The 26,325-nt window shown below is 41.0% G+C and overlaps 3 protein-coding genes across 4 annotated transcripts in view; 1 reads left to right on the top strand and 2 right to left on the bottom strand.

Moving 5' to 3' along the window:
* The first annotated feature begins 9,072 nt into the window (after positions 1-9,072).
* Positions 9,073-10,632, top strand: LOC125770241 (caspase-3-like). Its single transcript, XM_049439641.1, has 2 exons — positions 9,073-9,282; positions 9,346-10,632. The coding sequence occupies exons 1-2, from the start codon at positions 9,212-9,214 to the stop codon at positions 10,217-10,219; spliced, it is 945 nt and encodes a 314-aa protein (XP_049295598.1). The 5' UTR covers positions 9,073-9,211; the 3' UTR covers positions 10,220-10,632.
* A 97-nt stretch (positions 10,633-10,729) lies between these two features.
* LOC125770266 (caspase-like) lies at positions 10,730-12,688 on the bottom strand. The gene has a single exon (XM_049439671.1). It carries the CDS (start codon positions 12,313-12,315, stop codon positions 11,593-11,595), a length of 723 nt encoding a protein of 240 aa, XP_049295628.1. The 5' UTR covers positions 12,316-12,688; the 3' UTR covers positions 10,730-11,592.
* A 1,882-nt stretch (positions 12,689-14,570) lies between these two features.
* The window catches only part of LOC125770221 (L-threonine 3-dehydrogenase, mitochondrial), a 114,197-nt gene continuing 102,442 nt past the window's right edge, over positions 14,571-26,325 (bottom strand). Inside the window, exons 2-4 of one of the 2 annotated variants that reach the window (XM_049439607.1) lie at positions 17,110-17,704; positions 15,125-15,649; positions 14,571-15,054 (exon numbers count right to left, since the gene is read on the bottom strand). In XM_049439607.1, coding sequence (XP_049295564.1) covers positions 14,648-15,054; positions 15,125-15,649; positions 17,110-17,296 — 1,119 coding nt within the window. In that variant the 5' untranslated portion in view covers positions 17,297-17,704 and the 3' untranslated portion in view covers positions 14,571-14,647. Of the gene's footprint in view, positions 15,055-15,124; positions 15,650-17,109; positions 17,752-26,325 lie in introns of those variants that run through there. The other variant, XM_049439606.1, reaches the window with a different exon arrangement.

The following is a 26,325-nucleotide window of genomic DNA, read 5'->3' as shown; positions in this document are numbered from 1 at the left end:
AAATTTAGAGCTTTTCTTTGTGAAGCAATGTTGTCTAGTGAATATTAGGTCTAATAGGTGTAGAATCCACTTTATTTGCTCTAGTACTTTATTCGTTCTGTTCGCTTCTGTCCTCCTCGACCGTCACATCGATACTGCCAATATATGGCGTTAGCTCCGCGCAACTCACTAACCTACACTAACACTACCATTCCGAGTTCACTCTCTCTTTCCTATTATTTCAATCCCGGCTCTGCTCTTCCCGCATGCTTATTCTATACTCTACATCCCTTTCCTACTGGCTTTTAATATGTTTGATTTGATTTCAGTAGTATGTTGTAATTCCTGTCATTTCCAGTGTAATTTCTTCTGAATCCTTTGTTCCTTCTTCTTCCCATATTTATATGTGCTTCCGCCATTAATTCTAAAATGAGAGGAAAAGGAAAAAAATGTTATTGATACCTATGTGGGAGTTTATGAACTCTCTTCGGTCTTTTATGTTCCTCGCCAGTATCACTACGTGACTGTAAGTCATCTCGGTTGTCTGACTCTGTCCTTGGTGTACCCAAACGCATATGTTGACCCTGAGGCAACTTATCCGTAACACGGTTATCCTTTTTATATAATATCTTCTTAAGATGAGCCACCGGTCGTCTAAGCTTGATCCCTTGGCTATTTACTACAATCGTATCATTACCCGTACGCTTGTGTACTTTATATACATCGCTACAAAATTTTGGAGCACATTTAACCGTATCAGTGTTTTTAATCAATACTTCGTCTCCTATGGTTATCTCTGATGGCTTAGAATTTCTATGCTTATCAGCGTAAAGTTTCCCTTTTAATTTTTTGATAGCATCTTCGTCTTTTGTTTCCTCATCTCGATTCCAAAAGGGTTCTGTCCTAAGGGATGGAAGGAGATCTTTCACAGGTCTATTCGTTAGGAGTTCTAGGGGCGCCTTTCCAGTTATTGTATGAGGTGTAGTATTGTACGTATAAATGTAATTTTTAATTTCGTTTCTCCAATCGGTCTTTTGGGCCTTGGCTATACGTATAACTCTTAACAAGCCTCGGTTGGCTCTTTCAATGAGGCCATTCATTTGAGGCCAGTATGGTATCGTTCGTACTAAGCGAATATTTTTTTGAATACAGTATGTCCTGAACTCCTCGCTAGAGAACGGGGGGCCGTTGTCACTACGGATAGTCTCCGGATATGTATGCTCGATAAAAACTGATTCTAGTGCTTCTATGGTTTTGGCTGCATTTGTAGATTTCATCTCAATTACTTTGAGATATCGACTGTAGTAATCGGCGATCACGAGAAATGTTGCACATTCTTTTACTGAAAAGAAATCTATGGCTAGGTCTTGCCACGCGCGTTCAGGCATGTCTTTTCTCACCATGGGCTCCGCCGGGGTTTGAACGCTAACTGCAGTGCATCCCTCACATTCTTTTACCCGGTCGTTAATATCCCGGTCCATATATGGCCACCATACCTTCTCCCTTAAATTTCTACGCATGCTTACCGTTCCTGGGTGTCCTCGATGCGCTATATCAAGGACCTTGTTTCTCAATCCAATTGGTAGCACTATTCTATCGTTCCTAACAACAATTCCTCTGATTATCCCCAATTCTTTCGCAAAGGCCTGATAGCGAACGAGGGACGGAGGCCAATAATCATCCTCAATGGCTTTCATAACTGCGACCAACGTGTCGTCTTTGTTAGACGCTTCGCGAATTTCAGTTAATGTAATTGCAGACATGTGATCTCCAATATTACATAAATAATGTTCCGAATCTTCGTCGAAGGGTTCTACCATTTCTGATGGTCCAGAGCATAGACGCGACAGACTGTCCGCTATGTTAGTCTTTCCTGGTATATGTTTAATTTGATATTTATATGACTGCAACCGAAGTGCCCAGCCTTCAGCCCTAGAACATGCCCTCTTCCCATCTTGGTGTTTTCCCTCAAATATATATTCCAAACTCTTGTGGTCCGTAAAAATTGTAAATTCGGTGCCAAACAAATACATATAAAATTTTTCGACCGCCCATACTACTGCGAGCGCTTCCCGCTGTGTTTGTGGGTATATCCTTTCTGTTTTAGTAAGCACTTTAGAGGCAAAACTTATGATTCTGGAGCAATTGAATTTGTCCTTCTGGCATAAGATTGCTCCCAGCCCAACCGGAGATGCATCAACATACAATTCAATCGGATCTTTTGGATCGAAAAAGCCTAGTTGCCGAACGTTATTGACAAGCTCGTTCTTAAGGTCAATAAACGCATTTTTTTGTTCCTGACCAAACGTCTCGGTATCTCCTCTTACATATTGTCGCAAAGGTTCTGTACGGGTAGCTAAGTTCGGGATAAATTGGCTAACAAAGTTAATCAAACCTAAAAAACTACGGACTTCCTCTTTTGTAGTCGGTGCTCTAAAATTAGTAATAGCCTCGATTTTGGAATCGGATGGGCTTATACCTTTAGAAGAAACACTGTATCCCAATATGTCAAGATGGCTTACTTTGTACATACACTTTTCTTTGTTGAGCGTCGCATTATTCTGTTTCAAAACATCTAGCACCTCTGCCAGCCTACCGTCGTGTTCTTTTTCACTTTCCCCGGCGACTATTATGTCGTCTATATATATTATAATCCCTTTTATGCCACTCAGCATCTCACACATCACTCTTTGAAAAATCTCCGGCGCGCAGTTAATTCCAAACATCAACCGTTTAAATCTCATCAGACCCCTACTAGTCATAAATGTTGTTATTCCGCGTGATTGGGGATGTAATTCGATGTGGTAAAAGGCTGATGTTATGTCTAGTTTCGAGAAGAATTTAGAGCCCCTAAGCCTATTTAAAAGAGTGTCGATCATTGGTAAGGGGTAGTGCTCTCTTTGTATAGCCTCGTTGGGATATTTCATATTAATACAAAGCCTGATGTCATCTTTCCCTTTTGGGACCACTACCATCGGGGAAATCCACTCTGGAGGTCCCGTGACTGGTTCTATTATATCTTTATCTAGCATTTCCTGAATTTTCCCATTCACCTTCTCCTCCATAGCTGTTGGGATTCGTAGATAAGCTAATTTCTTAGGTGTTATTGATTTGTCTACCGAAAATCTAACCTGCACATTGGGAAACTTAGGGAAGGGTGAATGCTTCACGCATACGTTGTTTACACTAAGGCCGACCTTCAAGAGTTTGAGTTCTTCTGCAGTGTTTTTACTTAAGAGTGATCTATGTGCTCCTCGGACAACGAAAAACTCTGCAAATGTTTTTGGCTTCCGCATCCATTGCAGCGAGCTCTGCCTGCAGCACATTCGGGTGCGTCTTTCGTGTGATTTCTAGACCCACACCGCTCACATTCCACCGCCTGTCTCTTTTTAAACGGCTCATTCCACCCTTTCTGTCTATTTCCATGGCTAGCATAGGCTATTGTTGCTGCTTCTGTATCGTTTGGGCATTTCATGGGATTTTTTTGTTTGACCAATATCTCTCGGTTCAATGCGTAGTTCACTAATTCGTCAAATTTCATTGTGTTCTCTAATCCTTTATCCCGGAATTTACTATCGCTGGCACCTGCGGTTATTTGGTGCAAAATTTCCTTCTCTTCCCGAGATCCAAAATCGCACTTTGCTGCTTGCGTCCTCAATTTTAGTACGAATTGGTTAAATGGTTCGTCGGTTTGTTTGATATTTCGAAACACTTCTAATTCGATTCTCTCATTCCGTTTGCCAACGAAAAACGCATTGAGTCGCTTAATTGCGTTATCGAATTCTGGTATCTCTTTGTTAACGTAGGGTTCCTGCTGTGGCGGATGGATTTCATCCTTGGATCGACCCAAGTTGTAATATATTCGCTGAAGGCCTCTTCCTCCTCGTGCCAGCATATATATAAACTTCTCATGCTGAGATACTGTTCCCTTGAGCTCCAATATTAATGTAAGAGCTCTAAGCCACTCTTCCCATTCTGTTCTCAGATCCGAACAGTTGGCTCCACTATTGAAAGGTTCTAGCGGAAATTTCTCTGATTCCATCTCTTTTCAGCTACCGGCTGCGCCAATTGAGGAATCCACTTTATTTGCTCTAGTACTTTATTCGTTCTGTTCGCTTCTGTCCTCCTCGACCGTCACATCGATACTGCCAATATATGGCGTTAGCTCCGCGCAACTCACTAACCTACACTAACACTACCATTCCGAGTTCACTCTCTCTTTCCTATTCTTTCAATCCCGGCTCTGCTCTTCCCGCATGCTTATTCTATACTCTACAATAGGGACTGTAAATTATATAAAATTTGCTAAAGGTCCTCTCATCCACTATGAACAGTGTAATTAAAGATTCCATTTAATTTTGAAGAAGATGATCAATGTAATAATGATCAATGTGATCAATGTGATGTAATAAAAAAATTATGAAAACAGTACTCATATTCCTCCCATTATGATCTTATGCGTAAGAATCATGATTAAAGTTATAGCAAGCATGATTCAATAAACCCGGCCTGGTCGTGTATATGATAAACGAAGCCAGTTTCAACCGAAAGGATTGGGTATCAAATCATATCTTGACCGTCCCCTCGTAGCAAGGTCTGACTATCCGGTTACGTGATAAATTAAGTCTAGTAATCCAGAAATGCCAGCATGATCTAAAGAGCCGTTAAATCAACAAGAGAAACAGAGCTTATATGTATTTTTGATTAGTGTAGAACAGCAATACAACTGTCCTATCAGTTGTCCCTTAGTTGTAGCAATGAAATTATTGGAGTAGCTGCTCGGTTTTCTCAGAACTGTAATGTCGATAGTATTTATTTTATGATTTTAAATGTCTATCATAAACCAACAAATCTCTTCTTCGTTCCTTAATATATTTGGATTAATAAAGCTAGGCTGTGTTCTTGATGACGGTGCATCGGGAAGGTTCTTACCTCATGGCAAGTAGAACTTCATACCTACTTTCTGATGTACCTTCTGTCCGTCGGATAACCTCGACCTGATGTCGAGTTGAAATTTCGAACAACCTATAGCACAACTTGTTTGACACTTTTCTGTAATGGCTGATATAAATTACTTGATTAGCTGAGTGATTATTTCACGCATAAATGAAGAATTTTAGATGTATCATATTTCACGTTACGAACACCAAGATTAATCTCCCGCACCCCATCCCCTAGGAGCACTATTTGTGTGATTACTTAAGACGTGTGTTTGAAATAACGACATTTGTCCGTATACACCCTGTGCTAAACCAACGTGAAATATTTCATTAAACGGTTGAATTTAAACTTGCAGGTATAATGAAAAACACGCTTGAGTACATCCACAATAGAACTATCGGACCAGTTAATTTTGATTGGAAAGCTTCATTTCATAAATTTATATTTTCTAAAACTGTAAAACACATTAAAACATATAATCACGCTTTTCATAAATGTTTTTAAAGTACCAACCATATTTACCACAAAAATTATGTTTATTGTTCTGACTCCAGTTAATTAATTACCTCGGAACAATATTAATGAATAAACTAGATTCATTCTTCTTATCTGGCCTGCTCACAGTCGAGCACGTCGCGTAGACATGACTTGGTCGCCAATCCGTTTCCAGGAAATTCGGTCCAGGGCTGCAGTCTTCCATCCACGGCTGCATCCAATCTCCGACAGGTTTGACTCCACCTGATCCAGCCAACGAGCTCGCTGTGCTCCTCTCCGTCTCGTGCCGAACGGATCACTGACGAGCACCTTCCTGGTGGGGCATGAGTCCGGTATCCTCATCACGTGCCCCAGCCATCGTATTCTTCCGGCTTTGACCACCGTCAGGATATCTGCACCGCCAAACAGCTCAGCTAGCACGTGGTTCACACGCCCTGCTCGTACACACCGCCAAAGATAGTCCTTAGCACCCGCCGTTGGAAAATAGCGAGAGCATTGGCATCCTCCGTTAGCAGAATCCAGGACTAGTACCCGTAGAGGACTACCGGACGTATCAGTGTGCGATATATCGTACATTTCGTGTGTTGCTGGAGCTTTCTGGATCGCGGGAATTTGTGGAGCCCGTAGTAGGCACGATATCCCTGAACAATGCGCTTTCGGATTTTGCTGCTCATGTTGTTGTCCGAAGTTATGATAGTACAAAGGTAGCAGAACTCCTCTACCACCTCGAGATCGTCGCCGTCAACTGATACTCTGCTTCGGAGTCGGGATCTATGACGGTCAGAGCCTCCGGCAAACAGGTACTTTGTCTTTGTCGGTCCGATGATGTCGATATCATCCGCGAAGCCGAGAAATTGGATAGAACAGGTGAAGATCGAGCCCCGGATGTCAAAGCCCGCGCTTCGCATGACACCTTCCAGAGTGATGTTGAACAGCAAACAGGAGAGTCCGTCCCCTTGCCTCTGTCCCTGGTGAGATTCGAACGATTCCGACAGCATGTTCGATAATCGCGCCTTGCATTGCACCCCATCCATCGTGGCCTTCAACAGCAGTACCAGCTTCCCAGGGAATCCGTACTGCTGTATGGTGTTCCATAGTTCGGTCCGATCTATGGTATCGTAGGCCGCCTTAAAGTCAATGAACAGGTGGTGCGTAGGGTATCTGATGCTCTCGGCACTTCTGGAGGATCTGCCGTGGAGTAAAGATTTGGTCGGCCGTCGATTTGCTTCTCACAAATCCAACTTGGTAGCTTCCGACGAAATCTGTGACAAGGGGTGCAAGTCTGCAGAAGAGTATTCGGGACAGGATCTTGTAGGCAGCATTCAGGACTGTGATGGCTCGGAAGTTAGCACAGTCCAGTCTGTCGCCCTTTTTGTACACTGGGTGTATGACACCCAGCTTCCACTCGACCGGTAGTTCTTCCTGATCCCAAATCCTTACGATCAGCCGATGCATAAGCGCGGCAAGCCTCTCCGGGCCCATCTTGAACAACTCTGCCACCAGCCCATCGCTGCCAGCTGACTTGTTACGTTTCAGCTGATTGATGGCACTGATGACTTCGTCCAAGGATGGCGGGGGCACTTCGTCATCCTGCTGGCTGTCGCAATACTGCTCTCCTCTGCTTCCTGCGCCTGGTTCAGTCTCTCCTGCATCTGCTCCGTTCAGGTGCCTGTCGAAGTAGCACTTCCAACTGTCGATCACCTCTCGCTCGTCCGACAGGATATCTCCCTCCTCATTGCGGCACATAGCGGTTATGGGAGTGAAACCGTCTCGTGCCGCATTCAGCATCCTGTAGAAGTTACGAGTTTCGCCCGACTGGGATAGCTGCTGCATTAGTTGCTCATCCGACTCTTCGAAGCTGCGCTTTTTGTCCTGGAAGAGTCGGGTCTGCTGCCTTCTCAGTCGTCTGTAGTCTTCCACGTTCTGTCTGGTTTCGTGCTGGAGCATGCGAGTACGCGCTGCGTTCTTCTCGGATAGTGCTCGCCTGCACTCATCATCAAACCATTCCTTCCTCTGGTTACGTGTTACGCGGTCAATAGTTCGATCGGCCGTGCTGCTGATGGCTTGCTCCATCATACGCCAATGGTCATTGAGGGACATCGCCTCGAAGGTGGTGTCCTCCGGCAACGCTTCCCCAAGCGTGGTCGCAAAGTTCCTCGCCACATCAGCTTGCCGCAACCGATCAATGTTGAGCCTTGGGGTGGGCTGATAGCGCAGCTTATTGGCAGCGCACAGTTTCTGGCGTAACTTAACCATAACCAGGAAATGGTCTGAGTCGACGTTTGCTCCTCTGTACGTACGTACGTCGATAATATCCGAAAAGTGCCTTCCATCGATGAGAACGTGGTCAATCTGGGAATATGTCTGCTGTGGTGATCTCTAGGTGTAGCTGAAGCGTGGTGCGTGCTGGAAGAAGGTGCTGCGAATGGTCATGTGCTTGGAGGAGGCGAAGTTTATTAGGCGAAGCCCATTGTCGTTCGTCAGCTGGTGGGCGCTGAAACTACCTATCATGGGTTTGTATGCCTCCTCCCGTCCGACCTGAGCCTAAAGTCTCCGATAACGATCTTGACGTCGTGTTGTGAGCAGCGGTCGTACTCCCTCTCCAACTGCGTATAGAATACCTCCTTATCGTCATCGGTGCTTCCAAGGTGCGGACTATGCACGTTAATAATGCTCAGGTTGAAGAACCTTCCACGAACCCTCAACCTGCACATCCGGTCGTTGATCGGCCACCAACCGATTATCCTCTTTCGCATCGCACCTATGACCAGGAACGCTGTACCGAGTTCATGCTTTTCACCACCGCTCTGGTAGATCATGCAATCGCTGCGGTAGGGGCACTCCATAACTCCTTTCCAGCGCACCTCCTGAAGTGCTGCTATACCGAAGCCGCGGGCTCTCACCTCGTCCGAAAGAATGCGGGTACTTCCGGGTGCTGTGAGGGATCTGCAGTTCCATGTCCCGTGTTTCCAATCGTTGTCCTTTCGGTGCGGTTTCGGTGCGTGGGTCTGTATCTGTTAATCCGATTCAAAGTGTCTTGATTACCTTTCGTTGCTTTTGTATTGGGGGTGGGTAGCAGGGCCTCTCCCCCAACCCCCTGTCTCGTCGGAGGGCCTACGCATCTTAGCTGTTTAAAGTCCCGTAGGGTGCCAGGACAGAAGGGACATCCAGCCGCCCCTAACAAGGAGAACAGACGCTGGTTGTCTCCCTCCGCTCAATTTAGCCATATACCGCATCTTTCCAAGGGGTTGGGTTTCCCCGTACTTCCCAGCAAAGAATTTTTTTAGAGATATGTCACCATTCTGTACGACGGGGACGTATTGAGTCGGAGTAGGGTATGGAGTGCCTATATTATCCTTCTAGAGGCTTCGGATCCATACCCATATCAGTGCGGTATTGCTACATACACTGGCAACAGAACATTTATTATTTGATATTAATATTTGAAAATTAATTAATTTAAAAATAAATTAAATAAATAAGATGTGTTTCTAAAGTGTTCTCATGGCAATATTGGCAATGAGTTGCTTGCCATACGTCATAAAAAATATGGGACCGGATATAGATTTGCAATCGTACGCTCTTATATCGCCAATTCTGACGATAGATAAGGCAGTGTATTACTGAATGAACCGTATTACGAGTAATGTTTTTACTGATAAACCTTATCGAGAGAGATAACAAATGCACTTGAAAGAGATATATATGTATATATGAGATGATTTAAAGTGTGCAATTTGTTGTGAGACGTACAAAGTGAACTGGTTAGTGTGTCTTTGGAACCTGCAATATCGAAATGGAAAATATGGAATCATCCCAATGTTTGATCCAGCCAGCAAATCAATTGGATGCGAGATCAATAAATGTGTATGTATTATCTTTTATTTCAAATTTACCTTAAAGTGCATGTGATGATTGGTCTAATTTTAGAACTATTACTACTTCTGCATTGGACGGCTCAACAACGCCTTCGCCTGTAAATTCATCAAAAAGGGTAGCAATTAAAGTAGACGACCATTATGATGTAAGCCATCCAAAGCAAGGAATAGCGCTTGTCATCAACCAAGTGAATTTTAGTAACATGCGCCCACGAGATGGTAGTGACATAGATTGTAATAGTATAAGTTCGGTATTAAAAACAATCGGTTTTGATGTGCGCGTGTTTAATGATCTTACAAAAAAAGAGCTTCTTGCCATGCTAAAAACGATTGCTAGTGAAGATCATTCGCAGAACAACTGTCTGGTAGTGGTGGTAATAACGCATGGGGAGGAAGAAAATCGTTTATACGCGAACGATAAGTCCTACAAAGTGAGTAAACTGTGGGAACCCTTTGTCGGTGATGCGTGTCCATCGTTGGTTGGAAAACCGAAGCTATTTTTCTTACAAGCTTGTAGAGGCACAAAGCTGTATACTGGTTCACGGGTAAAACGTATGATTATGGAACCGATCCCAGGACCGATAAATTATGTCATACCTGCTATGGCCGATCTGCTGGTGATGTACTCTACGTGTGATGGGTATTACGCGTGGCGCAACACGGATAACGGATCGTGGTTCATTCAATCGCTGAGCAACGAGCTTGGCGTGAATGCTTATCGCCTGGAGTTGTTGCACATTCTTATTGCCGTTTCGCGAAGGGTCACAAATCTGTATCAATCGAACGCTCCAAGAAACGGAACACTTTATGCAAAGAAACAGATGCCTTGCATAGTGTCAATGCTCACGAAGCTGTTATATTTCCCAACACAAAAACCCCAACCGGACTGTTCCTCGCTAACAAGGAGTGATAATTCTGGCGAATAATATTATTCATCGGGCGTGATGAAAAATAAATTTAGTAAGTCAATTATACTTACTACTAAATTAAGCCTAATAGATCGCAACATCAAACAGAAGAAGTAGTAGAAAAAATAGAATCACACAAATAGTTGCTATTACTGAAATAATGATTTGTTCGAACGAAACATGTGCTGATTGTTTTTTTTTTAAATTTAGAGCGTTTCTTTGTGAAGCAATGTTGTCTAGTGAAAGTTAGGTCCAACAGGGACTGTTAATTATACAAAATTTGCTAAAGGTCCTCTCATCCAGTATGCATAGTATAATTCAAGATTCCATATAATTTTGGAGCAGAGGACCAACTTTGATGAAATATACAAGAGGATGCAAATGTGTTCGCTCGTTCGTTACATAATAAAATAAATCCGTACATAAAACAATGCTTTTACGTTTACTACATGAAAAGGACACACGTAAATTGCGGGACGAGCAAGCGCTGTGTCGTGTCACTATCGTGGATCACAAAACGAAAGTTGAACCATGGAGGCGCGCAAAGCGGAAAATTACTTAACGTGTACGTGCCACACAGTGGCAGGACAGAGTAACGGCGTTACGCTAAGCGTCCACGGTGTATATATATAAATCCGCATGACACGGAATCCGCACAACACATACGTATGGTCAGAACGGTCTTCTTGAGAAAATTAAGAACATTTAATATTGATTTAAAAAATCATTACAAATCTGTTTCGGATTATTTATATCTTCCACCTGATGAAAACGATGAATTGTGATGTAAAAGAAGTGGTTGGAGTCACAGTGAAATATTTTTTTATTGTGTATTATTTTTTTAACTAGCAGTTATCTCTACTACGCACAATTGAATTTACTTTGAAAACTGGATGTTGCTTGTGTGTAAGTACGTGAAGAAATTAGTAAATTATTTTTAACAAACATGAAACCAAAGCATATGGCAGAAATGAACCCAGATGCAATGTGTTGTTGAGTATTGTATTATTATTCAACTTGCACAAACTGAAACAGTTTTTGAACTCTTTTTAGGATACGGATTTGCAGTCGCTTTATCATTGTTCAGCTCTTTCTTATTATTTTCTCCTATGACGTTGGACTCCATTTACTAAATTATCTTATCAACGCTGTAGCATGTAGCACAAGTCGTTTGAACACTCCATTACAACTCTTTATCACACTTCCGCGGATTGTTATCGTGACTCTGTATTCCTTGAATCTGTCTATCAATATTTTGGGCAGTTACCGTTACAAAACTTCACGTCAGCGTATTAAATAATCTTTTCTTCGAATTTGCTGCTCGTTTACAGTTTGCGCTGTATTTGGTGTTTAGTAGTTGTTCGGCGTCGTTAAAAGAATACAGCATATCATTACTTGGGCAGAAAGTAAAATGCTTTGGAGAGCGTTGAATTGATCGTTGGTGTTTGTTTCACAATGTTTTCTCCCGAACCATCCGAACGACACGATACGAGGTATGTCACATGAGTTAGCAAACGAAGCAGATCCACTTGTGCAATATTGCATGCCAACACTTGGCACAGGGACTGTATAAACCAGGAACCTTCCTTCTCGCAACGGAACGAAACGTGATCCTCGTAAGTCGAGTACATCACCAAAAGATCGGCGTACATTGGTAAACAGACCGTTACAGGTTCAACTTTTGGCGGTTCGGAATCTAAGCATTTTCTAGTTCCAGCGTCATATTTATTACCCCGACAGGATTGGACGAAGACGAGCTTTGGCTTTCCAAATAATGATGCACATTTGTTTCCAATGAAATAATCCCACAACTCGTCGACAGAAATATCGCGGTCCTTGAAAGTAAGTTTTTCCTTACTGCCGTGGGTCATCGACACTATCAGCAAGCACTCATTGTTGTTATGGTCCTCCTTGGAAACTTTTTCCAACACACCTCGCACTTGAGCTGCTGTACAATCGACATGTTTACGCACCTCGAATTGTAAACGTAGAAGTACTGCTTCCAAATCTTTCAGATCCTTTTTTGATCCTTTTCTATTTTCGTGAATAACAAAGATCAATGCCACACCTCGTTTTGGATAGGATCTGTATCTGAGCAACTGTAGCTGTGCCATCACCACTACCGAATGTGAGCCCAAAACTTTCTGTGTCGATTTTATATAAAACAATAGAAGTTTGGGAATGATAAGATAAGGGCAAATTTCGATGGAGTGATAACAAATTTCTTAGACATTATAAATGACACATCTACGGTATTACCAGAATCTAGGTATTATCAGAAAAAGGCCTGCTCCTGTAGATCAGACCAAATTATTCTGAAGGTTTATAAAATTGGATTAACAAAACGAGCAACGAGTATGTTAAAAATGTTGTATTTGCAATGGTATCGGGGAATACTACTATCTGCCGAACATAAGTATTTAAATGTTACAAACAACTCAAAGGCAGGTCGTGATGATGTGGTTCGAAAATCAATGTTAGGCAAATGATTTTCTTTCAGATATACGATCAGACCGTTATAGCGTGAATAACAAACCATCGTTTTTTACATGATTATTGTGTGTCAAACGATCAGTACAGAGGTCAATTTTAAAACATTTTCATGAAGATGGGACCGGATTTGTGGAAAAACTAATAATATATTTTTCATCTCAATAATGGACTGTAGCAGACCGTTTTGATTGCAGATGATTTTTGTGTTGGGAAAACAGCAGTTATGGTACAGGCACCGTATTTCACCATATGCGACTATTTCTTCCGATTGTGGCTATTTCTTCTGATGACATCAACCATAAATCGATGAAGGAACCGCAAACATTCAACAAATGATGGACAATTAGATTGAGCGTTGAGAAGCATGTAGCCGCAAAGGAGCCGTTCCGTTACGCTTCACTATCGTGCTTATCGTTTAGATAATACGGTTAATCAATTGAGCCAGACTGGTTATATTTACAGTCTGCTTCTGAGAAATAAATGCTATATTAATTGTTTGCATAAATGTCGTCCCGTATTTGTGTAGCAACTGATGGTATTGTATATCGTTGACGAATATTCTGGTTTTAATTTCCATTCAAAATATCATGCAGACTATCGATGATCTTACGCCAGCTGTCCGGAATGGTTCTGGGCTCGAAAAAGCTAGAAAGACAATAACAAAAAACTGTTTCACAGATCAGTTTCTTGTAGTGTTGTGCTTATTAAATCTTTTGAAAAGAGTTATTTATGTGAGTTATTTAAATCATGAGCCGACTCCCAAAATATCAATCAATTTTCATAAATTCAAATGCATCCTGAAAGATTCATGAATCCTTTATTATTCGCTGCCAACTAACTTAAAATAAAAGGACTGACCGGGCGGTAGACTCCACACGTGAAATTCTGTCCAAGTGCTGTTAAAAACGCATTCCAAAGATGGAAAGGCACCCACATAAATCATCGGACTGTCCCTCCCTGGGCTGAAACTGGAAGGATTCCTAAAACAATAAAAAATCATGAATCTTCAGAATAGAGATTCAGAATCATTCATTCAGATCCATGAACCTGAATCAGATTCATCCAACACTAGTTTCTTGTATCTCAATGCCTCTTTGTTTGAATCTGGAAATTCTTAGACAGTAGGTTCTACGTTCGAAATTTACCCCAAAACGTTATGGTCTGAAAAGTTAAAGGTCTACTTAACCAATCGATCTACTGCCGGAAACTCTTGGCATGATGAACTAAGACCATGATTAAACACATATTAAACATCATTTCGTCTGATATTTCTAGATAAAGGCGGCGACTCTCGGGAACATAATGTGTGAATGATCAATGTTTATCCGATTGGTGGAGAACATACAATTCTCGGCCGGCTTGCCAGACTTCACTATACAATGACAAGCAAATAGTTCTTCGTCTATTAAGATCCTTACGGCACGATTCCCCATTTGATAATTTTTTCGCCTCCTGGAGGGATGCGATCCCTATTCCTTCGATTTATATTGTTTGATTACGGTGCCCTTTACGATCGCAAAGTTTCGCAGGGAAAAGATACAAATAGCACATCGACTACATCCGACACGAGTTGCGTCACGCTATACAATTTCTTCATTCCGAGATGGAACTTGCTTCAGGCAAGCTGTTACAAATTAATTGATAATGTTGTAACATCTCCGAAAAACGAATATCATAGTTTGATTCCCAACTAGAAAAAAATGATTTCAAGTTTGACGAGGATAGGGAAGTTTGATAACTTTTGTTTTTAATACAATTGAACTCTAAATGTGCTCTGAATATACGCAGCTAGCTTCCGAGTGTTTCATATAAGCAATAGTTTTCTATATGTTTCGGATGATATCCTATCAATATACGGAATCCACCAAAGAGTGACTTCTGTTGTTGCAGGTATACACAGTTTATTGCAGCGCTCGATGGTGCCGAATGTAGTCATGAAAACATGTAGCCGTCCTACTGTGACGCCTTTTTGATGTAGTTTTCGGTGACATCTCGAACCATAAGATCCACCAGCTTGTCCAGGTCATAGTTGTGTTGCCAGCCCCAGTCTCGGCGCGCCTCCGAATCGTCGAAGATTTGTGGCCAAGAGTCGGCAATGAGCTGCCTGCTGTCTGGTCGGTAGCTGACGTGCAGCTCGGGAATATACTTCGATAGCTTCTCGACGAGTTCCTCCGGTGTGAAGGACATGGCAGTTACGTTGTACACTCGGCGTTGCAGCTTCTCTTCAGGAGCGGTCATAAACTCGAGCAACGATCGCAGACAATCCTCGATGTACATCATGGGCAGACGCGTGTCGGGTTTGAGGTAGCACTGGTACTTGCCCGTCTTTAGACCCTCGAAGAATATGGCTACGGCATAATCTGCAATGAAAGAGGACTTGTCAGATTAACTACACTTCGTCCTGTTTTGGTTCACCTGTCGTTAACTTACCGGTAGTACCACCGCCGGGTGGATCACTGGAAATCACACCCGGAAACCGAAGGCAGCGGAAATCCAGTCCGAACTTGTGGTGATAGTATTCGCCCATCAGTTCCGCATGCACCTTCGATACACCGTAAATTGTGCGCGGTCGCTGAATCGTCACGTTCGGTGTAGGGTTCCGTGGGCTGTCCGGACCGAATGCACCGATCGTGCTCGGTACGAAGATCCTAAGCTTGTACTGTTTGGCCAGCTCGAGCACATTGTGCATGCCCTCAATGTTAACGCGCACCGCTAGCGGAACATTTTGCTCACCAATCGCGCTGAGCAGTGCGGAAAAATGAATGATCCAGTCGACACGCTGATCGACAACGATCTTCTGCAGACCCTTGAAGTCGAGAATGTCGGCAAATATGTATGGTCCGCTGTTAACGATCTCACTGCTCGGTTTGATGATGTCCGACAGAATGACACTTTCTTCACCGTACTGGCTTCGCAGAAGTTTCGCACATTCGACACCAAGCTGGCCGAGTCCACCTGTGGAGAAATGTGAAGTAGAGTTAGTACAAATAATGTAAATATAATGAGTTAGTACTACAATGCTAGATACTGATATGGAACTCTTCATCGTAGACTGTTTTTTGGATGACTTGAAAAAGCTATCAAGATTAGTTTTTTCTGTTTGGTTTACATTATTCCGTCACGTTTCATCGTCAGTGGTATTATTGGCTCTTTTTAGTTTCGGATGCCGCAAATACGCCTTTTAAATTGTCGATTTATGACGATGTTAAATTTCGAACATATTTTAGTACGTCCCGAAAGCTAATGCCTCATCTCCTAGGTTCTACGATCGATCCTTGTTGCTCCCACGCAACGGTTTTTCTCCTAAGAGAGTCCTAAGTTAATCAAGAAAATGAGTAATAACATTAGTGTCAAACACTGTATCGTCAGGATGATGTTTACTAACATCCGAAAAAGCAAAATTCCATATTGTTAACACCTTATGAACACTTTCACTTCATTGAAGGATTGTTTTATTTTCTGTTCCTGATTTTTTATGGGAATCAGTAACTACCATAATCTTAATGTGAGATAGGTTTTCCATGTGCTCCATTTTAAGTTCTTCGTTTTTTTATGATTCCCAATGCAGGATAAACCAGGAACTGTTTGGTGGAAGATGGAGTTAAAGTTTTTTCAATATTTTTACATAGGCTGCGTCCAGCCATAAATGCTATTGTTATAGCGACATTTTGCTCGCTAGAAGGAGTATTTTCGTAGCATTTTGATTTATCGCAAATCAAATCAAATTTATGGACAAATCATTATAGATATCCAAAAACTGGCTAATTTAATTGTACGAACTGAACAAAAGAAATGTTTTAATAATTTACAAATTAATAAGCTTCTAAGTGGGGGATTTTGACACCGTGTTACATATATTGATCTAATCTAGTTCGTCCCTGCTAAAACGATACATTCATAACATCGAGCTCGTGGTCTACAATGATGCAGAAAATTTCCAACTACGTGTTAGATCAAACGATGGTAAATACAGCACTTCATTTGTTGAACAACAGAGCAGTAATTGTTTTCCTAATTCAGCTCAGTTTGATTTTATGAGATTTTATCAACATTTGCCTCTTAATATATGATGCTAAGTTTTGCTCATTCTCATTCTTCATTCACCATTCAAGCCGAGAGAATCGTTCAGCTAACTTGCACAAATCACTGACTGGAGGGGGGAGGAGGTGGGTTGGACGTGCTTGGGAGTGAATAAGGGCAAACAACTTCTAAACTACCGTCCGCTTAGAAACTGTGCCCCTAGCAACGCGAGTATGCGTACACTTTGTTGCTAACCTTGCATCACAATTTACTCCCCAATTGAGCGCTCAATTGAGCTAAACCGAATGAGCAGGGGCTCGCCCTGGTTACTCATACGGTACGGCACATGTTCGTTCTGCGTTTTGCTCGGTGCTCGAAGATGCGTGAGAACTCACCTGTGATGAGGATTTTGGGATGCGTTTTTCGTCCCCCGCCGTTTGATAGCCAACGTCGTTGTGGTGTCGCTTGGAGTGGTTGCTGTACCGTCGCCAATGGAGCCAGTATGCCATCGGCTGATGAGCTACGGTGCAACTGTTGGCGCAAACATCCGCCAAATGCGGTCGTAGCCTTGCGCAGCAGCATCCTTACCCGTGTACCAAGCAGAGAAGCCGTATCAGTGTGTCCGTATTAGTGGCGATGTTTATGTCCGATTGGAAAGTTGCTCCTTTGCACGCACCACGTGGAAAGATTTCCTTATGGAGAATTCAGCCTCAAACGAATGCGAAAAATTTGAAACCCGGCGACGAATGTACGGCGAAAAGGAAATTCCAAGATGATACGATCGATCGATTGGTATGTTGAACAGAAGGATCGCTAATGATATAGCACGGAAGATCGAAAATTATCCGCCTATGTTCACGCACACAAACACACACATATACACAGCGGGCACAGGCCCTGGATGTTGGAACTTGGGAGTGAGAGGGTGGATGGGGACGAAGGACCAAACGGGGGTATGTGCCGGTATGTGGGATCGATGCGAGCGCGAGTCTGTTCGGGTCGAGTCGCGGTTTTGGACTGATGCTCACTCCAAAGGCATTCCCGTGCCGGAGCGCGCATTATTTTTTGCGACCATGGGGACGCCCTGTTTGGTCGAAGCGCTGGTGAAGGCCCCTTCTGTGCAAAGGGGTTGTAGGGACAAGCGTACACCCATTCAGCATGTGCAGTTCTGGTGATCGCGTCAGAGTTAGAAGAGAGTCCTTCCCGCTCCCGTTCGTGCTCGTGCGCAGCCGTACTTGGTTGCTACAATGTTTTTAGCGCCCGAATGCTTGCAAATGTGAGCAAGCTGACCATGGCTGGGAGATGGCCCTCTCGAGTTACTGCGACCGAAGCGAAATTTATTGACGCGACCCCGGAACGTCTTGTCGTCAGGCAATGTGTGTTGATGTGATCGTGGTTAGAATTGTCCACAGCGCTACGCGTTGTTCCCCACACGTTACTCTTCGACCGGTGTGGGGTATATGTTGCGCTTCCTAATGACAAGCGTGGCGTGGACGAGAATGCAACTTGGGGCGGATATTAGATGGAACAGGTTCCGCGCTGCGTTGGGTTATGGTGCAGCGTGTATGACAGAGATGACTGCATCGGTCCTACGTGCCGGTATTAGCATTTTTTGCGTATAACATTGAGGGTTAGAGCTGATGGCAAAATTACGTAGGTCAATTGCGGCATCAGTGAGATGGAATGATCTTGTAGCAGAACCATGTGCTAGTGGAGAGATTTCGATGGACAAAATATTCGATTGCGCAACGAATGTGCAATTAAGATTTATAAAATAATAGATATAACAGGTAGTTCGAAACTAGAATACTGAAGAAGACTTAAAATACTGAGGAATTCGTAACAAAATAGTTTATTTGTTTGGAATGCAAATGAATAAATAATTGAAACAAGAATACCATTATTTATTAAGCGTAAAGATGAACTTTTTTTTTATTTGCTATTTATAGAGGCATTTTTCTATACCGGTAATTGTGTAGAAATGTGTAAAAAAAATGTAAGGACCTTTAATGCCTTGATAAAAGTCTCCTACCCGTAGGACATTTCTACAGATTTTTGGCATCAGAGTTTCAGAGCTTGAAGTTCGAATCCATGCGATTTACGATGCATTTGTGATCTTCCCTGCCATTCCGCGTAATCTCTCTGTTATTTTTGCCCATTGTTGCTTGCTCTGCGATCGTTTAACTCCTCTTCCCACTTATTTGATTTCCACTTCCCTTTATCCTCCTTTCGTTATCGTCTTAGATTTCCCTTTTAGCCTCCTCATCATACTCAATGAGCTTCTATTATTTTCATGAACTTCCTTTGTCTGAGTTTTAGTTTTAGTTTAGTTTTTAGCTATATATTATGGTTTAAGTTATAATATTTTAAGTATTCTATGTGTAGCCTTACGAGCGACATAATATAATATTAAATTGAAATTGAAATTGAGAAAAAATTGAAAAATTGAAATTTTTTTTTGTGAATTGTTCATGATTAAATTTTACCAAACCTTTTCCCAGAAGCTCATAATGAACAACCTAGGGACCATTCTACCAAACCAATCTTTAGCACTTCTGTTAGCTGAAACGATCTGAAATGAATCGAAGGTTGTCCACACGCCGGCTCCAAACAACAGAACGGGGGATCAAATCCCATCGAGACCATCCCCCCGATGCAAGGATTGACTCCCCGGCTACGTGGTAAAATAAGTCCAATAAGCCATACATGGCATGACCTTAAGGATTGTTAAACCAACAAGAGAGAGACAGAGAGAGAGAGAGAGAGAGAGAGAGAGAGAGAGAGAGAGAGAGAGATAGAGAGAGAGTATGACCAAGATAAGGCAAAATACAAGGAGGAAATGTTTTGTGAAAATTGTACACACTTCAGCCCTATGAGACTGACATTACGGCTAAGCTCAGTCATCATTAAATATGAATAAAATAAATAAAATTTATTATTTATTTTATTCTTATTTATCATATTCATCATATTAAAATAGAATTTATTCAAACCATTCAAACTCTTTGAGTAAACAATAAAATAAAGTTTAAAATATACTGGCATCCAAAAATATGTTAATGTAGTTTAGCTTAGCCGACCTTTCCGAAAGAATGATAACGTTAGTCTGATGTTGCAGTAAATATTAATGAAACTTAATGAAACACAAATATAATGAATTCGCAAACATCGCTGTTACTAGACACTCCTTCATCGTGTATTCTACGCAAGTGGGATTTGTATTTCGCTAATGCAAAACCGACTCCCGTGTCGAACGATGGTATAGCAAGCCAACAGAAGGGTGTGTGTTCCATAACCTCATCGACACTTGTTTCAGGGTCGTTAAGCTCAGTGGGTTAGTGAAATATGATGCAATGTGCAAACATATGCATCAAACACCGTTACCGGAGTGGTGCACAAAGTGTTGTCAAATGAAGAATTTCGATTGTTCGCATGGAAGGTGCTCCAGAAAGATAAACCCCTGTAGGATTGTATCATACATTTCGCAACCAAAATATCCTTGTTGTGTTTAAACTTCGACTTTGCTGGTAGGTCGTCATACCACCAAAGCAAATCCGTCGTGTGGAAAATTGTTTACTACTGGAGAGCATCCATTTTCTACCGCCTTGTACCGCTGGTAGGTACTGCTGCATCTAAAGATTGCCCCCTTTTTTCTTACAGCATTTTGGCGCACGACGTTTACTGTTACCATGGCAACAGTTTGCTTTGCAGCGTGTTTGTGACGCAACCGCGTGAACGTTTTGCGATGCCATTTGCGATCAAGCTAGTGTAATTACGACACGAAGATGGTCTTTACCGATAGCGGTAACTTTTTGGTGACAAGAATTAAAACCCCATAAGCACACATTATGCACCGAAATGATAGTGCTGAGAGCATGCATAATTATGTGCGCACAGTGCCCGACGATGGTTCTACTTTGTACGCTTAAAATGAAATGAAAAGCAAATATATTTAACGCACGGCAAAATTTTCCAGCACTTCCGGGCGTTGGGCAAAAAAAAAATGCTTTATAACCGACGGTAACGAAGGTCGTTAGAGTCTTTGTATATTTTATTTATGTTTTTCCGTTCAACAGCGCAGACGATGACGAAAAGCCGCCCGTCAATCAGTCTTCGCGCGAGAAGCTATTTTTAAGGTGTTTGGAACCTTTTTGGCAAGATCGCCTGATGCTGTTAGATAATTGTTTCGCGTCATTAGTGGGAGTGATTTGTTTTGGGGATGAGTTCTACTTCTTACTTTTGCTGGCTTACGCAAAACAAAAAAAAAACACATCTGTTAGCCTTCAGATGCGCAAGACTGTATCGATTGGGCGAACCAAAAAAAAATCAACGTTCGAATGATCTTCCATCTTTTCACAGAACGTCACAAGTTCGACGACTGACATTGACCATTGAAAAATAGTAGTAAAATAAAAATATGCTTTACTCTGTGGTCACAAATTTAAGCCAGAAATGGTGCCATGAACTCACCGCATTGTGCGTGTTGTGGAGAAGATAGATAGATGGTTGGCCAGTTCTCACGATTTCGTCGTGAACATTCTCATCTACTGCTAGAGGAAGGAAGCATCATCACGATGAAACAATGCGCATCTGCATTCGGATATTGCTCTAACATGGTTGACGATACGATCGGTAGATGGAAACGCGGAAACAGCTTTAGAACTGCAGTCAGGTCAACGGTTGATTACACCGCCGGGAAACAATTTCGGGTGAAGATTTTGCATAAATTTATCCATTCATTTAGATAATTGGACTTCCGGACGGTACGTTTTTAATCGCTTCTTCCGAGATATTTAGTATGCTTCCTGGATCATGTTTGATTGAATGTTTAATGAAGGTTTGCTTCTGTGTTCAAATTCTGTAGATAATTAAATATTTTGTTTAAATGAAACTTTTAATGTAAGATGGTTTTGCTATGTATTTGGTGGGACCGACTCCGAAATCTTATACTATGAGAAAGGCTATTAGAAGGAAATATTGAACAGGTTCCGGGAATATGTTTTTTAGTTGCATAATGTTTGCATAATTGTGATACACTTTACAACCAACGTTGTCTGATTTTGGGGCAAAAAGCTTTAAAGCATTATTTGAGTGAAAAGAAACTTATTTCAACAAATTCGCATTAAAATGCATCAATTTATAAATTTTGCTAAATTTCCCAAAAAAAAAGCTAAGGCTGTAGCCTTAGGAAATTTTCCAGTTTTTAGAATTTTGTTAATTTTATATTATTTTTTATTCTTTTTTGTTTAAAGCATCATTTGAGTGGAAAGAAACTTATTTCAAGAAATTCGCATTAAAATGCATCAATTTATAAATTTTTCTATATTTCCCAACAAAAAAACAAGTTAAGGCTATAGCCTTAGGAGATTGGCAAATTTATAGATTTTTGTTTATTTTTTTTATTATTTTTTATTCTTTTTTATTTAAGTATCATTTGAGTTACAAATTAGCACTAAAATACATTTATTTATAAATTTTACTAAATTTCCCAAAAAAAAGCTAAGGATGTAGGCTTAGGAAATTTTCCAGTTTTTAGAATTTTGTTAATTTTATTATTATATTATTTTTTATTCTTTTTTGTTTAAAGCATCATTTGAGTGGAAAGAAACTTATTTCAACAAATTCGCATTAAAATACATCAATTTATAAATTTTGCTAAATTATTCAAAAAAAAAAACTAAGGCTATAGATTTCATCGTTTTTTATTTTATTTTTTTTAGCTATCAAATTTATAGTTTTTTTATTTTTTTCATTATTTTTTATTCTTTTTTTATTTAATACGTTGATTGCTACGGAATTTTTCAAATCGGGCCGCGTCATCCACATAATGGATGGCACTTGTTTAAAACTAAAAAAGACAAGATACACGACGAGTCTTTCTCCTTTCGCGTACACTTTCTGATACTTATCTTGTGGTTTATAATTTATTTTATATTTTTTTAATTTTATTTATTTTTTATTCTCCTAATCCATCTTTACAGGAAATGGACATGTTATCGATGAAATCGAGATTAATAAATAATATCTCGAATCTTTTCCGCGACATTTTTAATTAATTTTTGACCAATATTTTGCAACCAGATTTACTTTTATCAATACCATCGATAATAATAATCCAAGCATCTTTTTTCTTTTCCAAATTAATTGGTTTACATTGTTTCATTCGTGCCACTTGTGATAATGTTACATTATTCAACTTTTATAAGGTATATTTGTTTGTTTCGGCTACCAAAATTTCAATGATTCCCTCGTAGATTAATAATTAAAACTGTAACGTGTTTCGGAGCCATATCTAAAGGCGGTAAACTGAGCAGATTTTATTCCACAAAAGCAATTGCAACTCTTTGTTTCTAAGTCCAATTCTCTAAAAACATCTGGAGAGCAAATTAATCACAAACACTATCATTAACATCGTAATTATCAGACTAAGAAGACTAGTCACTTCTTCATTCGAACAACAATCAATGTATCGCCTCCAGTAAACAAGCGTTACTTCGTAGTTCCGCGAAAAGCAGCCAGTTGATGTAAAATTTTTTATGAACCTTACTAAACGCCCCATTAAAAGCTGTCATTCGATGATTCACCACAGTTGAGCCATCACAGTTTGATTTCACACAGCCGTTGTATTAATTTTGAAGATATTTTGCTACAGATAAAAAATATGATATCGTTATCAATTTAAACGGCAATAGACAACTATGTGGACGACACATTATCTGAAATTCGCTTGAAACCTACCAGTTCAAAAATATTGAACTTTGATTGGTTGCGAAACGTTGCGAAACGTCGTTTATGGGCGGCCAATAACTGCCCATCCATTATATTTATCAGATTAACTTCCAGTTAATCTGGTGATCGGATGACGGTGCCATTGTGACGCCGTCAGTAGCTTACAATTGAACAAATCGGTCACACTGCATCATCATTGCAGTTGGTAAAGAAACATACATTTTGATTCAGAATACAGCGATCATGAAGATCAGCAATCAACGATCACGGTCAACTATTTTAACCAGCACGGGCCCTGATTGCGTCCGGTGCATTGACGAATGCCCTGAACCTGTAGGTGACGTTTTGCATATTGTTTGACAAAAATTTTGCCTCCATCAAGCTGAACAAAACGTGCCCCGAAGCATTGCAATGTGGTCGGAGGTCAAACGGAACACCCACTAGGTTGCGCCACTAGAGGGTGATTAGGAAAGCGTTACCCTTCGGTAGATCGGGAAGGTTTGGCCTTCAGCGGGCGTAAGCGCAGCCATGCTGGCCACCGACAGTATTGTGCTTGGCTGAAGAAAGAGGCAAATTACAATTTCCTTAATTTTAGATTCATTGTTTAGAAAGAGCCCTCGGTTTTGCGAAATGCTTTACGGGCCCTGTGTCACCTCCAATACCCGTACACCGTCAAGGTGATGGACACACGGTGCTACACAACACATCGCACTCGTCGGGTGGAACCGGACGATTAACACCTGCGCCGAGCTGGATGTAGCAAGCCACCAGGCTTAAAGAGCCCACGCACACAGAAATGGCTTTTGCAAGTATGGGCCTTTAGAAAGGGCCTTTTTTGTTAGAGGAAAAGCCAGTGCACTGAAGCTAGTTACGTTCGTCGTTGTTTGCGGCAATAAAGGGTCGATTGTTGGGCGTTGTAGGCGATGGTGGAAAAATGGACACAGCCCCATAATTGTCACCATTTGCTGTCAATGACCAGCACGCATCCAGGGAGCGGAAGTTTGCTATAAACGGAGAAAGAAAATATGCATCTAATTTGTATTGTGATTTTTTTGCCATTGTTTCTATTATTTTGTTCTTTTTTGGGGAGGGCACAAAGCCACCCATAAGCGAAGCCACTTAAATATGGCACCTCAAGGAAGTACCAATTATGGGCTCATAAAGTGTGTAGAAGAGTGTAGTGTCCTCGGCAATATTTGCCGTGTGTTTGCACACGACTGTGATTTAGCCAGCTTGTTGGCCAATAATGTGGCAAACAATAAAATTAGGCAAAACATTTAATGCAATGATTGTTTTTTTTTTGTTTGGATGAGATTTGAAATTGGCGTGGACAAAATCGAAATGGTTTACCAGAACTTGTCAGTTATTTATATTTTAAAGAAATTTTTACATAAGACTCTTACAAGAGAGCTCTTTACGGTGGAGTGCAAACGTCAACAGGATTTTTTGCGCCTTGAATTATGCAATCAGAACTCTGAACAGTAAATAGGTATATTTAAGACAGAATAGGTAGGGTAATCTTGTATATAACATCTCAGTTTACGTATAAGAACCTTCGATTAATTTACTTCGTTTAGCACTTGTCAAAACAGGACCAGTAACAAACCTCGCCTGTACAACTCATGGAACTCTCTATCAAACGACGAGAGAGAAAAAATTCATGGAATCTATGTAGAAATAGCAGGCAAAGTTATCCAAAGTTAGCTACAGAGAAGAACATATCAGAAATCTTAATGACAAACAATTTGTTCCTATTGATGTAAGCCATAAGCTTAAGGCGATTTTATTCAATCCGATATAAAATGTCGGGAGTCCTCGATAAAAGCACAAGATCTCAGTACCACGACACTCGAAAGATTATTGTTGCTATCTGGCTCTTATCTCGTGATAAGTGTACCAACCCCTGGTCTAACGCGTGCATAATCCTTTTGTCCGGAATCGGAAGCATGTCTCACAATTTTCTTGTGTCTTAGTTTTGTGGTAGTTTAGACCTTTAAATTGTGAATTTAGATAGATCGTTTTTGGTAGAATAATTTGTTCGCTTAAAGTTCGCTTAAAGTTAATTCGTTGGATTCTGTAAGGAGAAAGTATTTTTAGTCCAAACAGAAAATAAATTTAAAATAATCCTAAATAACCCTGGATATTGCTTATAATTCTGGAGAGCAAGAATGACTGAGAGTAAGTAAAATTGTTAAGTACAGTCAAACAAACCGAATTTTATTCCTTATCTTGGCATACAACTCACATCTCCTTTCGGACCCTGCCCATCTCCTCCTCTTGCCCCTCCACCGTTCCATCCTTTATATTCGAATGTTATTAGGCGAATTTGATGAAGTACTACAATACTCTTGAGTAATCTTCGTTGGTTCAAATAACGCACACAAGTACGAAAAATTGAGAAAAAGAGTTGCAAGTTTCCTGCATGAAAAAAAAACATTCCAGTTATGCTCCAATACATCACTGCAGTAAGGAAAGGCTATATGTAAGTTTAGTAGAACAAGAAAATCATGACAGAGTAAAACAGAAAATCAGACCATATTGTGTAAACACATTTTATGAATGGTAAAGATTGACGTTAATCAAAGAAAAAATCCGATAAAGGTAATTTATCGTTCGTGTGTGGGAATTATATTTGATATGGTGGGTGATTAGACGAGATACGGTAGTCTAGTAGCTATTCTTGCCACACCTACGTTACGATAATAATCTTCGCAACTCTTTTATAGATATGTCGTAATATTTATGAAGATATGTACTGATAATGGGTCTACGACCCTGCTGTATGTACGAACTGTATGTGCTGCGTGAGCTTAAATTTTTGTGCCATTTTTATTCGGTGAATCAGCTGGATGCAGCTGACAGACTTATCGAATGAAATTGTC

Source organism: Anopheles funestus, chromosome 3RL, assembly GCF_943734845.2.
Source record: "Anopheles funestus chromosome 3RL, idAnoFuneDA-416_04, whole genome shotgun sequence".
NCBI lineage: Eukaryota > Metazoa > Arthropoda > Insecta > Diptera > Culicidae > Anopheles > Anopheles funestus.
Note: the sequence above shows the minus strand (reverse complement) of the source record. Positions and strands in the feature narration are given on the sequence as shown.

Coding starts and splice junctions, on each gene's coding strand:
- LOC125770241 (XM_049439641.1), top strand. CDS start 9,212: ATGGAAAATATGGAATCATCCCAATGTTTGATCCAGCCAGCAAATCAA. Junction 9,283..9,345: donor GATGCGAGATCAATAAATGT/GTATGTATTATC, acceptor GTCTAATTTTAG/AACTATTACTACTTCTGCAT.
- LOC125770266 (XM_049439671.1), bottom strand. CDS start 12,315: ATGGCACAGCTACAGTTGCTCAGATACAGATCCTATCCAAAACGAGGT.